The sequence below is a fragment of the Pimephales promelas genome, chromosome 18, assembly GCF_988280905.1.
Source record: "Pimephales promelas chromosome 18, fPimPro1.hap1.1, whole genome shotgun sequence".
Taxonomy (NCBI): domain Eukaryota; kingdom Metazoa; phylum Chordata; class Actinopteri; order Cypriniformes; family Leuciscidae; genus Pimephales; species Pimephales promelas.
The window spans coordinates 5,670,010-5,684,500 of record NC_142786.1 but is presented as its reverse complement, the minus strand read 5'-3'; the positions used below and the strand labels follow the sequence as shown (position 1 = coordinate 5,684,500).

General features: G+C 39.1%; 1 protein-coding gene across 3 annotated transcripts; it reads right to left on the bottom strand.

Annotated features, from left to right (window-relative positions):
- Nucleotides 1-322: 322 nt before the first annotated feature.
- Nucleotides 323-12,196, bottom strand: brd2a (bromodomain containing 2a). Of its 3 annotated transcripts, none has more exons than XM_039678734.2 (12): nt 12,053-12,196; nt 7,388-7,682; nt 7,102-7,239; nt 6,807-6,951; nt 6,014-6,213; nt 5,419-5,883; nt 5,202-5,330; nt 4,378-4,611; nt 3,981-4,243; nt 3,572-3,897; nt 861-989; nt 323-774 (listed from the first exon to the last, which is right to left on the bottom strand). In XM_039678734.2, exons 2-12 carry the CDS (start codon nt 7,658-7,660, stop codon nt 644-646), a joined length of 2,433 nt encoding a protein of 810 aa, XP_039534668.2. In that variant the 5' UTR covers nt 7,661-7,682; nt 12,053-12,196; the 3' UTR covers nt 323-643. The 3 variants fall into 3 exon arrangements, with proteins under 3 accessions (XP_039534668.2, XP_039534665.2, XP_039534667.2); XM_039678731.2 differs by lacking the exon at nt 12,053-12,196 and adding an exon at nt 10,501-10,736; XM_039678733.2 differs by lacking the exon at nt 12,053-12,196 and adding an exon at nt 10,501-10,671 and having other exon boundaries at nt 4,390-4,611.
- Between the last annotated feature and the right edge of the window lie 2,295 nt (nt 12,197-14,491).

Below are 14,491 nucleotides of genomic sequence, written 5' to 3'. Positions count from 1 at the left end.
CAACGAACAGAGACGGATGACGTGATTCCATGTTCTCACTTCGGGGTGTACAGATGCCATTTGAATAGGTGGAGCTTTGTTTTTTCATTCAAATGCACAACCAAGCGGCCACGCATTCATGTATGTGCAAGGGTGGGCGGGAAAACCACTGGATTCAATGGCACGAGTACACACGCATCACACACTCGCTCATGCAAACAAAAGTGACAAGTTTCCAATCCAAGCCTTTTGTTTTCTTTAGGACAAACAACTAATAGATCAAACAAGAGGAAGAGAAAAAAATACAAAGCAACAAAATATTCACAAAAGAAAAAGTCAGATGTTTGTTTTCTTCCCTACCAGGGAATTGCTTAAAATTCTTCTTTATAAAAGAAAAATAGATATTTATATATCTTTGTACATTTATATACACAAGGTAAAGAAGGATGGACTAACGGAAACGAGTCCCAAATTAGACGACGATGCCCATGTCTGCTTTTCCATCAGTTCCTTCTCCGTCCAACGTTTCCCAGAATTCTCTTTGACCTCACATCTAAAGAGAAAGCCTGCTCTTCCTTATTCATAATCCACTAGTTATTGTTATTTAGAGCAGGAGATCTATTCTATTCTGGGATGGAGTGCGTGTCTGTTCCTTTTGATTGGCTCAGTCTGAGTCCGATTCACTGGTGTCAGAGGATGAGGACGAGGATGACGATGAGGAAGAGTCTGAGCTGGAACTGCTGGCGCTGAGACGAGACGCCATGGCGTTGGGTTCCACCGCAGTGGGCTTCTCCACTGAAAGAGAAAGAGGGAGAGATCGTTTCATTTAATCGGTCATAACCTGATTCTGATTGTTCATCAGTGAGAAACTCAGTCCCTACCTTTGGTTTTCTGTGGTTTCTTGCCGGAGTTAAGCTGGCCGCTGACGTCCTGCAGTCTTTTCTCCAGTTCTCTCTTCTTCTCCAGAGTCAACTCCTCACGAGATTTACCCGCAGCACCTTTGACTGCCACTGGAAAACACACAACACATTTGGTCAAACCTCCCATGCAACTTCTAATATATTTAAGTCAAGTCACCTTAATTTATATAGCAAATTAATACAATAGATTGTTTTGAAGCAGCTTTACAGTGATAAACAGGCAAATGATAATCAATGAATGAAGGCGCTCTAGAAAGACAATAGTGTCATTGTTCAGTTGAAATCAGTTCAGTGTTGATTCAGTTTGGTTCAATGACTGAAGTTAATCAATTATGGAATGAGTTAAATATATCTATAAAGCAGCTCTGGAGAAAACAGTGACGTCATCATCCAGCTCAGTTCAGATGTCATCCGATGGTGTCAGTGATGTCAAATCAACAGTATTGCAGAATATTAAGTCAATTATAGTATTTTTATCTAGAAAAGGTGCATGTTTTATGACATAATCAGACAAGGGAGTCTCTACCTGGACAAGAGGCTAACATTTTCAAATCAAAGATACAAAAGTAAATGAGAGTAGGGAAATAACATCTAAAAAAAAATAACATTTCCATTTTTATTTAGGTGGATATTTATTAGTCATACATGGAAATACATCAGCTAAACCACTTAATTGGCTGTTTTTTTGAGAGAATCATAATCTGTGTGATTTTGTTCACACAAATGTTAGTTCACTCCAGTGAACAAAATCTACTAACTGTCAATGTTCATTTGCAGTGGGTTTGATTCCAAGGGAGTGCATGAACTGATCAAATGTATTGCTGGAGTACAGTTGCTTTGACTAAAAGCATCTGCCAAATGCATCATTCCCCCATTTCTGTCCATATATATTTTGCTACCATTAAGTTATATAAAATATAAATTAAAAATTAAAATATAAAAAGGCTGCATATGCATATACTGCATCTAGAAAAGAGTCAATATTAACTTAGTAAATAAAAATCTGTAGTGTATAATTAATAATTTTATTCCGCAAAGACAAAGATTTTTTTAAAATACATGTTATTTTGAGTTTTCTATTTCGTTTCCACAAAATTTCTGAAACAAATCACAGCATCCACGAAAATATTCAGCAGCCCAACTAGTTTCAACATTGATAATAATAATAATAAATGTTACTAGAGCAGCAAACCGGCATATTAAAATTATATCTAAAGGATCATGTGACACTGAAGACTGGAGTTATGATGCTGAAAATTAAACTTTGCATCACAGGAATAAATTAGATTTTAAAACATTAATATTCATCATATTTTTGATCAAATAAATGCAACCTTGGTGAGCATAAGCACATTCATGTTTGAACGGTAGTGTATTTTTCTTTCTTTGTTCCTCATGCCAAGTAATTATTCAACATTGCACCTATATTGACACAAGAGTCACATGAGAGGATGACTCCACATCAGTGGAGGAATGAAAGAACAGCTTTGTGTTTGTTCACAGAAGGGTAAAGAGCAGACGACTCTACCTGTGGAGTGTACTGAATAAAACCAGGCAAGGTGGGGCTACACAAAGCATTATGGGTTAAAGTCTAGCTTCAGTTTCCCATTAGCTTCTCAAGAACAAACATTCATATCATTTCTTACAAACCAACTACACTACATAAATCCTATTCGTTCGGGTCACATGACGTCACTGTAGCTTTGCGCCGCCATCTTTACGTTGACGGTCTCAATGCCAGCAATATATTGTGCAAACAGCCGAAAGAGGAACCCCGAATTGGTATTTTATTATATAACAAAATAACAGGATAGAAGAAACAAATGGTTAGCTGTCATTCAAAGAGAAGAGCTGCATGTATCATATTGTATCATGTCTCATCTGTCTGTGCGCACAGACCTGAGCCAAAGTGTGCAGCCATATTCCCCTATACCGCGTCGAGTAATGTATTGAGCTCGGTTTCGTGTTTGAATGGATACAAACAACTTTGTTTAAACGTTTTGGAGAGTATTCACGTAAAATAAGTCGGTTATGTCTTTAGTTGTCATCCAGTCTCTTTGGTAGAGATAGAGAGAAACAAGGAAAACAAACAAGCATGCAAATGGAAATTATCGCGGCCGGAAAAATTATCGAGCTCATTTTTTTTTCGTGCGATTAAATTATTTATTGTCTATCGCGACAGGTCTAATCCAAATTAATTACAGCTAGCCGGGAGCTGTGATTAACAGCTGGCAAGCTACTAGCTGTTAGCCATTTAACTAGCTAACAACGCTACCTAGTCAGAGCAAACAACCACCAAAATCATACATTTGAATTTTTTTATACCCATTACATTTCCCATGATTAAATATAAATCATTGGTGGCCAGGTGCCGCACTTTTACATCTTTTACTCATCCAGCCACAGCATATCGGCCTTCAAGCGATCCCCGCTGTAGCCTATGAGGAGCCTATTAGGGCAGGTCTGGGGGACATAATAATGGATAAAAGAAAACTGGGCGTAACAAATAAGGATCGGAGGCTAAAATTGAAATTTTCTCCAGGTATCTCTGTGTCTCATTCAAATGGGTAGTTTGGGCGGCTGTACCGGGCGAGATCGGTCGTAAATATGGCGGCATTCTATTTGGAGTGACGTAAGTGGCATCTATGAATTTAAATTAAATGTCCTCTTACCATAAGGTTTCCGTGGTTTCTTTCGTAAACACATCATGACGTAGCGCTCGAGTTCCCGTAGCGTGGACGGTTTGAGCGTCTCAAAGTCGATCTCGATCTCCTCTGGGTTGGTGTCCCGTAGCGAGGGCTCTCGTGATTGGATGATGTGGACCACGCGGCCCAGTTTCTCGCCCGGCAGCCTGTTGATGTCCAGACTGAGCTGGCGCTTCTCGTCGTAGCTCATGGGGCTGGTTTCCTCCTCTTCCTCAGAGTCGTAGTGTGGCGTAAGACCACCGTGGCTCATGGGTAGGGAGTTAAACAATGCGGCTTGAGATTTCTTTGAAGATCTAAGGGAAACATGAGAAAGAATAAGGTTTGTTTATGTTGCTGATTTATGAATGAGCAACTGTGTAGATCAGTGGAGACGTACTTGCTCTTGTTGCTCTTCTTACTGGAGCCCTTCTTGCCCTGAGTGGAGGTCGCTGCTTTGCTGTTGCTCTTGCTCTTTGGTGTCTTGGACAGTTTTGGTGTTTTCGGCGGCCGAATGACTACGTCATCCTCAATCATGCTCCTGGCCCGCTTGTGTTTTTCCGGCTTCTTCTTCTTCTTCTTGTCTTTCTTCTCTTTCTTCTTCTTGGGCTTGACGATGGGCGTAGAGGACAGCGCGGCCAGCTGCTCGTGCACCGCCCTCAACTGCAGACAAGCGAGTGAATGAGTGTCACTGTGTGTCTAAACCCACGGCCACTGCAGCTCTCAGTAAACGTACAAATACGTCAAATCTGTCAGTGCCGGTTTAGCGAACTTTGTTGGAAAAGTTCAGTCGCTACCTGTGTACACACCTGTTCCTGAAGCTGGGCCAGGCGATGCGCTCGCTCCTCCTCACTGTCAGAGCTCGGGCTGCTCTCGCTCTCACTCTCACTGCTCACGTCACTCTCTGACGACGAGGAGGAAGAGGAGGAGGAAGAGGAGGAGTGACCGCCCAGGCCGCCGCCCAGGGACGCAGGTGGGAGGGAATCCAGGGGCTCGTCAGGCATCTTGGCGAAGCGGAACTCAAAGACATCCTGAAACAGAGAGATGACCATTTTAATATCCAACTTTGGACATGCTTACTTTTAGTGTAAAGAAAGGGGAAAAAAGTTGGGCTGGATGATAAATGGTACTTAAATCGTTATCACAACTTCAGCTTTGCTTGAAAAAAATCGTCAATATTGGCCGACTGGTTATTAATCTCAACAAAAATTTTTATTTTGACATTTTTTATCTTGCATTGGCCTCCCACTAACTTTCATTCTTGGGGTTAACACGTCAAGAGTAAATCCATCTCAGTGATGAACTGTAATAAATAAACTGTAATGTTTGCGATTGCCGAATAAATGCACTTATGCAACCTCTGAGCTACAATACAAAGTGTTTTTTGTTGTTTTAATTGAAAAAAAAATTATTTTGGAATTTTAGCTTTTGACATAAGTTTCTTACGGTTTTATCAGTTTTAATAATGTAGAGGGTGTGTTAATATATTTGACAAGTATAATAAATCAGGAAACAATATCCTGAGTATGAGGACTAATTCTGATGAAATGAGAACAATCGTAATAAATAATCACAATTATAATTTTTCAGCAAAATAAACATGCTCGTGAAGCGTCCGTACCTGTAATTTTCGGGCCATGGACACCACATCATGATCTGGGGGATTGTACTTGTAACAATTTGAAAACATTAGCCTGATGTCAGCAGCAAACTGCAATGCATCCCGGTACTCCCGATGATCCATTTTCCTCTGCAAGATTGAGAAATACATGAAGATCTGATTGTGCTCATGATGGCATTTTTAAATGGTTTTGTATCTAAAACTCTTCAACGCGCACCTTTATAGTGCTCAGATCCATGGGACACTTGATAATATCGTGATAGTCGTGCAGTCCCAGTAAGGAAACATCCACCGGCTTGTAGAAGGGCCAGGCGTAGGCTGTGTGCTTCTTCGACAGCAGCTCCTTGAGAATGGTGCTGCAGTAGCGTAACTGCTGTGTCAGCCTCACTCGCCGCACTGGCTGGTGTTGGTTCTGGGAGTCGGGCAAGTCTTTCCGTGGTGGCTTGATGGGCCTGCCACTGCCACCTCGTCTTGCCGGAACTTTGTCTCCAACCAGGCCTCCGCCAAGACCCAGGTTCAGGCCAAGGGACAGGCTCTGTTTGGGGTCTGCACTGAAAGCAGAGATGGTAAGCGGGGAGTCACCGCCGCCCAAGCCGAGACCCATGCCACCTATACCCATAGTGAGGGGCATGCCTGTGGTGGTGGGGGTGGTCGTGTCTGCCTTGCGCTTGACGCCCTTTTTCTATTGAAAAGATGGAGAAAGAAAAATTAGCTAAATTGCACCTAATATGCAAACAAGCATTTTTGTATTCCAACTATCTGAAAACTAATAGTGTAGAAACCAGTTTATTTTAGAAATAAGTGGTTCTTACCTTTGCAGTAGGTTGAGTAGGTGGCAGGTTTAGTAGTGCAGGGGTGCTATGTGAAGTGGGAAGCAAAGTCTTGGTTATAAGCATCTGCGGTGGGGTGGACAGGAGCGAGTCGGGGGTGTCTGGAGTGGGAGGGGAGTAGGACGACTGGGATACAGAAGATATAGCTGGGACCTGATGAGCTGTCGTGAATCCACCTGAAACTAAAAGTGAGATGGGGAAAAGATGCATAAGCAACAAGGCAGACAAACAGCCAATAAACACCAGGACCAATTGATTTTCAAATAAATCATTTGTAATTTTTTACAATCCTAATTGATTATTAAAAAATAGTTTCTATTTGAATAAATATTGTAGAACTGAGCATATATATATATATATATATATATATATATATATATATATATATGAAGAGCTCAGATGCAAAAGCCTCTAAGTGCCATTTGAAATTTTCTTCTAAAATGATAATTTTTATCAAGCTTGTATATTTAAGTTCAGTAATTTCACTTAAATGGCAGTGAAGATTACCTATAAATTGTCATTTAAGTGAAATTACTGAACTTAAATATACAAGTTTGATAAAAAATGGTAATTTTAGAAGAAAATTTCAAATGGCATTTAGAGGTTTTTGCATCTGAACTCTTCATATATATATATATATATATATATATATATATACACACACACACACATATACAAACAGACACACATCCAGGTAGATATAAAGATTTAGCCACACAATCCCGTCAGCTCAGTTTATTCAGGGTCATCCTATATTTTCTCAGCTTGTTCTTACTTGATCTCTGGCCTTTTTTAATTTTGCCCGGTTTGACCCTCGGGACAGGTGAGGGAATCTCTTCTTCCTCTTGGGGCATCTGTGCAACTTTCTGCAGGAAAGCCTTCTCCAGAGACTGGGCCATCAGGACGATGTCATCTGTTGGCTATAATAAACAGAAGACTTTTAGATCACATGGCAGTCTCTGATTCACCATAACAGACTGAGGACCTGAGCCACATGATTACTTCAAGCCCTGAAAAAACAAGGTTGAGCACTAAAAGAAAGTTAAAAAAACAAAAATGAACTGACTGACCTTATTATAGATGTAGCAGTTGGTGAACATGGTGTTGAAATCCTGCATGCACTCGCTGGCACTGCGGTAATAATTGTTCTCTAGTCTTTTCTTGATGGTCCCCATGTCCATGGGCTGCTTAATGATGTTATAATAATCCTGTGTGAGAGAAGAGATGAGCCAAAGCTTGTGTTTAGACTCATCACTTGCCATCTTGTTAAATATTTAAACTCAGAACTAAAAAACACGTCCTAAGCTAAGGAGAAACATCCCCAAACAGTCCAATCAGGAACAAGAACAAACTTACAGGGAGGTTGAGCTTGGAAGCGTCCACTGGCTCATGGAAAGGCCAGGCGAAGTGATGCCTCCACAGGGTCTTCTGTAAAGCCTTCTGGAGGAACTGCAGTTGGTTAGTCATGCGGCCCTGTCGATTGGGGTCCCGTACAGGAGGTTGAGGGGGTCCGGATTGTGGTACCTGGGGCAGAGCAGGTCCTTCAAACCCTTCATACAGCAGCGACGGCTTGCGGATGCGCTTGCCGGGTCCGGAGATGGTCTGATCCATCATTATGACCCCCTGCATGCCGTCGCCCCCGCCCAAAGAGCTGTGGAGAACAGGAACATGAGGGTGAGTCATGTGAGAAGAGCCAGTAGAGAACATTTCAGCTTGGTTTCACAGACAGGACTTAGATTAAGACAAGAGTAGGCCTTTTTTTTTTAATTGGACATTTAAATAACTTGCTACTACTATTTTAAGATATGTTAGTGCAATTTGCTTTTAGCTAAGACAAGTCAAACATGCATTTTGGTCCGGGACTAGGCTTAAGTCTCATCTGTGAAACCAGTCAATAGAGAAAATCAAAAATTATATAATATAAAATAATGGGTTATTGTTTTGTACCCAGACAGATTTTAGCTATAGAGACAGAACAACAGACAACTGAGTGATTTAATTAAATGAAATATGAAGAGTCAGCATAATCACAGTACACTCATCATGACTCGAATGCTTGACTAATCATCTGTTTTTCTTATGTGCACAGAGCATGAAAACACAATTGCCCCTTCCAGCAGTTCATGTGTCAGGGCATGAGTGAGTTATGCGACGACTCATTCCAAACCGATACGCCACAGTCCAACTCGAAAGTGGTGGCGTGACCTTACATAGACTTAACGCAGATCAGGTCGTATTTGTTTTTATCTGAGGAGTAGCCAATGCGAATGCAGCTTTCAAAACAAATAGTTTAAAGCTCAAATCAATTATTCCAGTTGGTCTAATATAACAATAAATTCACAATGTTTTATTAAACGGCAAGTAAATATAACAATTATCTGCCAAACGAGGACAACTAGCCCACAACTGTATTAACATATTTATTTTAGATTTTGTGCTTTATTAATTTTATAAAATGAGCATCCATACATGAATGCTGACATTACGAGTGTGGAGACCAAGCAAGTTTAAAAAAAAACAGAATCGAATATGAATTATCATGAGCTCATGTATACAGGAATGTATTCCCCGTGGGCATATTTAAATGCCATTGATAAGTCCACAAATTGTTAATGTAAAACTCCACTACCCTCACTAGTTTATATAAATGTGCTTTATGTAACCTGACAGTATAATTTCACTTCCTCCGAGAGACTTACCTTCTGAGGCCTGTTCAACACTTTAAAATAGGCAAGTTGACAGCACCCAAACATTTATCACAAGTGCCATTGGATTAATTTATTTGGGACTAATATAGGCAATATTTGTAACAACGTTGCAGCTGTAACGTGATATTAATATTAAACTAAACTTAAAAAAAAAAGTTATGGTGGGTGTGCAACTGTATCTGCAGAATGTAGTTCTCATGCCTTCCAGCCAGGATCTGTAAGTGAAGTTTTACATTCTTGTCCCAGTATGGACACTCAAGGGAAGTTTAATGAACTAAATAAAACAGAAAGCAAACATGCTGCTTCTAAATGACATTTGAATAAATCTACCACACAATAGTTAAAAACATTTTCAACTTTATAAATATTTAGTCATGCTGATAAAACATTAAACAACTTTAAATTGAATAATTTTATGTTTTAATGTACAATATAAACACTGCTAAATGATACAAAAATCACAAACAGTTGACATTGAAAGCGTTTTATTTTCAGTCAAGTGAAATGTTGGCTTACAAACAATGTTTGGAAAAACAAAAACAAAGGATGTCTAATTATGCTGTCCCATATAACAGCATGCTGGTTGGGAGGGGCAGATGGCGGGATTCAAGCGTCTCGTTTAACGCGCGTTGCTAAGCAACAAAAAGCGAAACAATTCCATAAATTCAGTGCTGTGCCATTAGATTTCACAAATCAATGACACTCGCCACCAAAAGAAGGCATGGGGTGACCAGATAGGTTTGAACAGAACTGCAGCCTTCACGCGTGTAAAATGTTGACAAAAGTCCACGTGGTGTGAGGCGGAAGCTCAACTTTTAAGATGAGTTTCAGAATGACTAAAACGTGAAGAGAAAAAAAAAACGTAAAGTTGTTAACATACGATCCTCAAAGTAATCTAAAACATTCAAACTACCATAAGATGCAACAAAACAATTTACAAAAGTAATAAAATAACTTGCAAAAGTAATAAAATAATTTTTTTTCTAGTCAAGGCACCGCCTTATGACCTAACGTTAACTTACATCAATACATAACAGAAATATATCCAATTGAAAAACCATATCGATTATAAAAAGCATTTCCATTAAGCCAGACAGCATTTCATGTAAGTTAACGTTAATGTTACCGATTCACAGCCACATGTTCATCGCACTCGCGAAAGCAAGGACCAATCATAATAAAAGCAGTGGATATTTAACACACTTCCGAGATGTAATAATAATCCAAAACACATTTATAATATTTTTGTAGCGTGTCTACAACCTTTATGGCCAATAAAAATATAACAGACGCTGTTAGCATTAGCATACCATGCTAATTTCACGTTCGCATCCTAACACTGAATGTTAACGACATATGGTCAGTTAACACAATTCAATCAATCTCACATATGAAAATGCAGTTGAATTACTCAATTTTGGTAGTCGGAACACAGACAAATTTGCCAATAAACAAACTAACTTACTCGTCTCATTAAACGAAAGCGCGCATGCGCACCAAACGTCAGCAGCTGTCCGTTAAAAAACAGACTTTAAAACTTCAGGACTAGCGGCGAACTGACGTTGTAAAAAAAATAAAAGTATCTGCAACACCACTGCCTTTAGAAAGTGCAAGTCGATGCAGTTCTATTATTCCGGTATATTGCGACAGGACGCAAGTGATTAAAATAAAATAATTCCTAAAGATGCCGAATTATGACAATAATCCAAACAACAGTTTCGTTCACAGAACAAGTGCAATGTCATTTACTCCAACCGGTACCTGTCAAAGGGCGGGCTAAAGGCCGTCTCCATCGGGATGGATCCGGATTCGGTTTATGAACCGGTTTCGTTCGAATATCCGAGTTTCGCGGCCTTGTTTTTCTGACTTCCTCTATCCTCCAGCGCAGCGCTACAATGAAATGGCGAGGCTGAGGCTCCGCCCGACTTTTTATAAACCCGTCGACGGCTCCATTGGCTGATGTAACGCCATTCGTATACGCCTACGCGTATTCTATAGGCCACTCAACCTGTCTGTCAAATGGGCCACGCCCGCGCATCCCCCGGAGCACGATTTGTGGATTTAAATCATATTTCGCAAATAAAACACTTGTCTAAGCAACACCGCTACTATAACCAACACACAGTGAAACATTTAAGTGAATAGTTTACAACACTTAAGGTTGCGCTACCATTTCCAGAAATACTGCGTTTCTGAAGAGTTGAGTGTTACGTCAACAGACCTCGCTGATAGGTCCTACAAAACTAAGGCGCGTTTACCCGGGGCTGGTTGGAAATACGCCATTGGTTCACCAGATTAGTCACGCGTAACAGACAAATGCGGCACATACACGTACGGTACAGATCACCTCGCCTTGTACTGTTGCTCATCGACTGCCTGTGGGGAAAAAAACAACAAAACACTACATAAAAACTACATAAACGTCTAAAGGCAACCACGTGATAGTGCTTCGTCTCGAAAATAAAAAGAGGGGGAAAAAACAGCGAATTGAACGCTTAAAACAACATTATACAATCATGTTTTAATCGTCACATTAACGCAATGTAAAAAAAAAAAACATATATCGACCTCAAACCCATACTAAAGCTGACAAGGCGATGTCCTTCTCTGTCGATTCAACATGGCCTACAAGGAGTGTCCTCCATAAATGACGCAGCAACTTTAGTCCTTCGAACGACGACCCGCAGTGGTTAACACACTACTAAAGGACCAAAATATATACAAAACACACCAAATTAGACAGAAATGACCTAAATGTTAGAAATTACGTCGAGGGTTTAACACAATCCTGGAAAAATAACAATTGCGTTTAGGCCGGCGTCGAGCTCATCCTACTACCACAGCCAAAACCATCAATAAATATTAAAATCCGTTTGATTCGCCTCATATTTTCAAGCCGTTTTGATCAAAGCAAATCATCATTTAATAATATTGTCGAGATTTTTAAATCAGCCGAATTACCATTTAGAGGACACTTAAACTACACTTCTTTAAATATTCTCTTTTAAGAAGCCATTAACAATTGTTAGACGCCTAAATGTAAATGTTCTGGCAAAAGAACCATTATTTTAAACTGATCTTCAAATTAAGAGTTTAGAACAAATTTTTTAGAAAAATGTCCTGCCGCCCATCCCCCACTGCCAAGGTTACAGATTTGAAACAATGTCATACATTGTGGGGAAACAAAAGTACAACACCAAACAGGCCAAATTATTAGTTATCTATACATTATTTACATTAAAACGCTTAATTAAATTATTAATCTTTTAAAACAACTAAATTTGGAAATAAATCCAAATATCTTAACATATACCTCTATCCAGATTAAGTGAACCTAAAACAAAAAGGAAAAAATATATGTCGAAATCCTCATTGTTGGAAAAATCCTGATTTTCTTCTTGTCTTCAACCACGTTTCTTTATTCAACACATTTCCCTCAAACATGTCCGACTTCTTCTTCCCCATTCATTGGATCGAAGTGGGGGCAGGGAGAGTCATGTGATCACCCACACAACTACTCGCGTGGCTTAAAACTAGTTTTGAACAGGAACTCCATAAAACACGTCTTCCTTTTAAATACATTGGATACAAAGAGCATTCCCTAGCGATTAAAAACATGATATTAAAAAATCCATAAAATGTAAACGAGTAATTAGTCAGCAACGTTGATAAATCCAGAACAAAGAAGATATGGCTATCATTGCTGCGCCATGATTGGATGGAGCAGATCACGTGTCTCAAAAACCACCGCGCCATCGCAAAAAATTAAACCTGATTATTTTTCACCGAGATTATCTTCTTGGAAAATGTAATCCGATTCCTTTAGATTCCTTCCAAATGCTCTGAATACTAGAACTCAGTTAAGCAAACGTATAGGGGAAAAAAGTTTATAAGGAGCACGAGAAAACCACGTAATCAATAGCTTTCATCTCCCTTGAATGTAATCCTCTCTGCGCATGTGCAGTTTCATCTGACTCCCCTCCCCCTCGAAACATCACAGTAGATAAAATGGGAAACTCGTTCTGTGACTAATTATTCTGACTGATTTCAAAAATAGCTGAATTGAAAATGAAATAATTTATGGAATATTCAGAGCATCATTTTAAGGTTCCAACAAAGGCGAACATTGAAAAAAAAAACTTAAATCTAAAGCAACAGCGAATGCTGGACTACATGTGATCACACTGCTTATTTTATTTTGCAATAAATTGTTGACTACATTATCCTGCTTACACAGCAGGATAATGGATAATATTAATATTATCCACAACAGTAATAATATTATCCACAACAGGATAATATTATTGATTTTTTTCAACCAGGAATTAAAAAAAATATGCTGATAATTATTCCTTTATTCTGTAGATCTTCAACATTAATATATTTATCAAACACGTTCAAATGTATCTGACGGAAATCCTAAATGTAGCCTAATTTAGCTAATTAGTTAACAAAATAACCCTTTCAGGGGCTTACTTAATAATACATTTGAATATTTGTCAGGTTACAGGTAGTTATTTGACAATGTTGTCCTATACCACAACATCTATTAGAACAGCATGGCAAATGGGAAAGCACAAGCCTGGCCGGTCACTCATGTCCTACGAAAGTGAGCGCAGACAACACTAACCCAGTCTGACTCAGCGTCACAAGTCAACTTGGTCAGCAGGGGAAACGGTTGCTATGGAGGCTCTCGCTCACACACTCTTTCTTTGGCTGTTCTTGGCAATAGTGCTGAAGGAAAGCACACACTTTTACAGTCACTCCAATGATGGTTGGTTTAAGATGGAGAGGATTGTCATTGGTTTAGTTTTTTAGTTTTTTTAGTTTTTTTTTTAGTTTAAAAAAAAGTTTCATTGCATTGTGTCAATGTGCATTGTGTATCTTATATAGTTCCCATGCTCTTTTGAGCCTTCATTCAAAAAGGGCCATAAGATTTAGATATTTGAATTGCATATAACAAGCATGACTGCATGCATCACATTACATAATATTATATTGTTTACGTTAGAATTGTGTAATTCAAATGAATTGACATTCATACGCAATTCAAATGCATAAATCTTAAATATAGGTCAAAATATTTTTTAATGTATTCATTGCTCGGTAAAGGTCAGATGAAACATACTTCATTTTAAAGAGCACTTTTTCTGTATATAATCTTTCCCCTCTTAGAATCAGTTTCAGTTTTTACTCCTTTTACTGGGCGTTTCTGACACGGCAACAACTGCTAGAAGCCCATTCTTTGAGGTCTTATCTGTGAAAACCTCACTAGTCTTATAAATGTAGAGCTATTAACAGTGATTCTCACGGTAATTTGCACTTCTATACTGAACTCAGACACAATGAATGTCAATGGCTCTACTCTGCACAAGTGTGAAGTGCTGGTATGTAGCACTTTTGTTGCATTATCACAGAATATTACAATTGAGAATCCAAAAATTCCTTTGCAATCATGTGCACTTTTGAAACCAGGCTGGTTAATGTCCATGAGGTTGTTCATTGTAGAGACATGGTTGAACACTCTATCAAATGTCTTAGCAGGTATGTTGCTGAAACGGAAGCACAACATCAATTCAAGCTGTTTGCAGGGCATCTTGAGTCAAAGGTATCAAACAAACAGTTCTCAGATTACATCAGGCATTATACATATGTAATACTTTTATTAAACATTAGGCTATTATATTTTGCAGTAGTCAGGAGCTAGGTGGAAAATTAAAGGAAAAAACACAGAATTCAGAAGTAACTTAGT

What these genes read in the sequence shown, in the direction of transcription:
- brd2a (XM_039678731.2), bottom strand. Translation starts at nt 10,532, where the DNA reads ATGGAGACGGCCTTTAGCCCGCCCTTTGACAG. An exon ending in CCATGGCCCGAAAATTACAG is followed by an intron (nt 4,612 to 5,201) that starts GTACGGACGCTT and finishes TCTCTGTTTCAG; the next exon opens with GATGTCTTTGAGTTCCGCTT. An exon ending in AAGAAGAGCAACAAGAGCAA is followed by an intron (nt 3,898 to 3,980) that starts GTACGTCTCCAC and finishes TGTTTCCCTTAG; the next exon opens with ATCTTCAAAGAAATCTCAAG.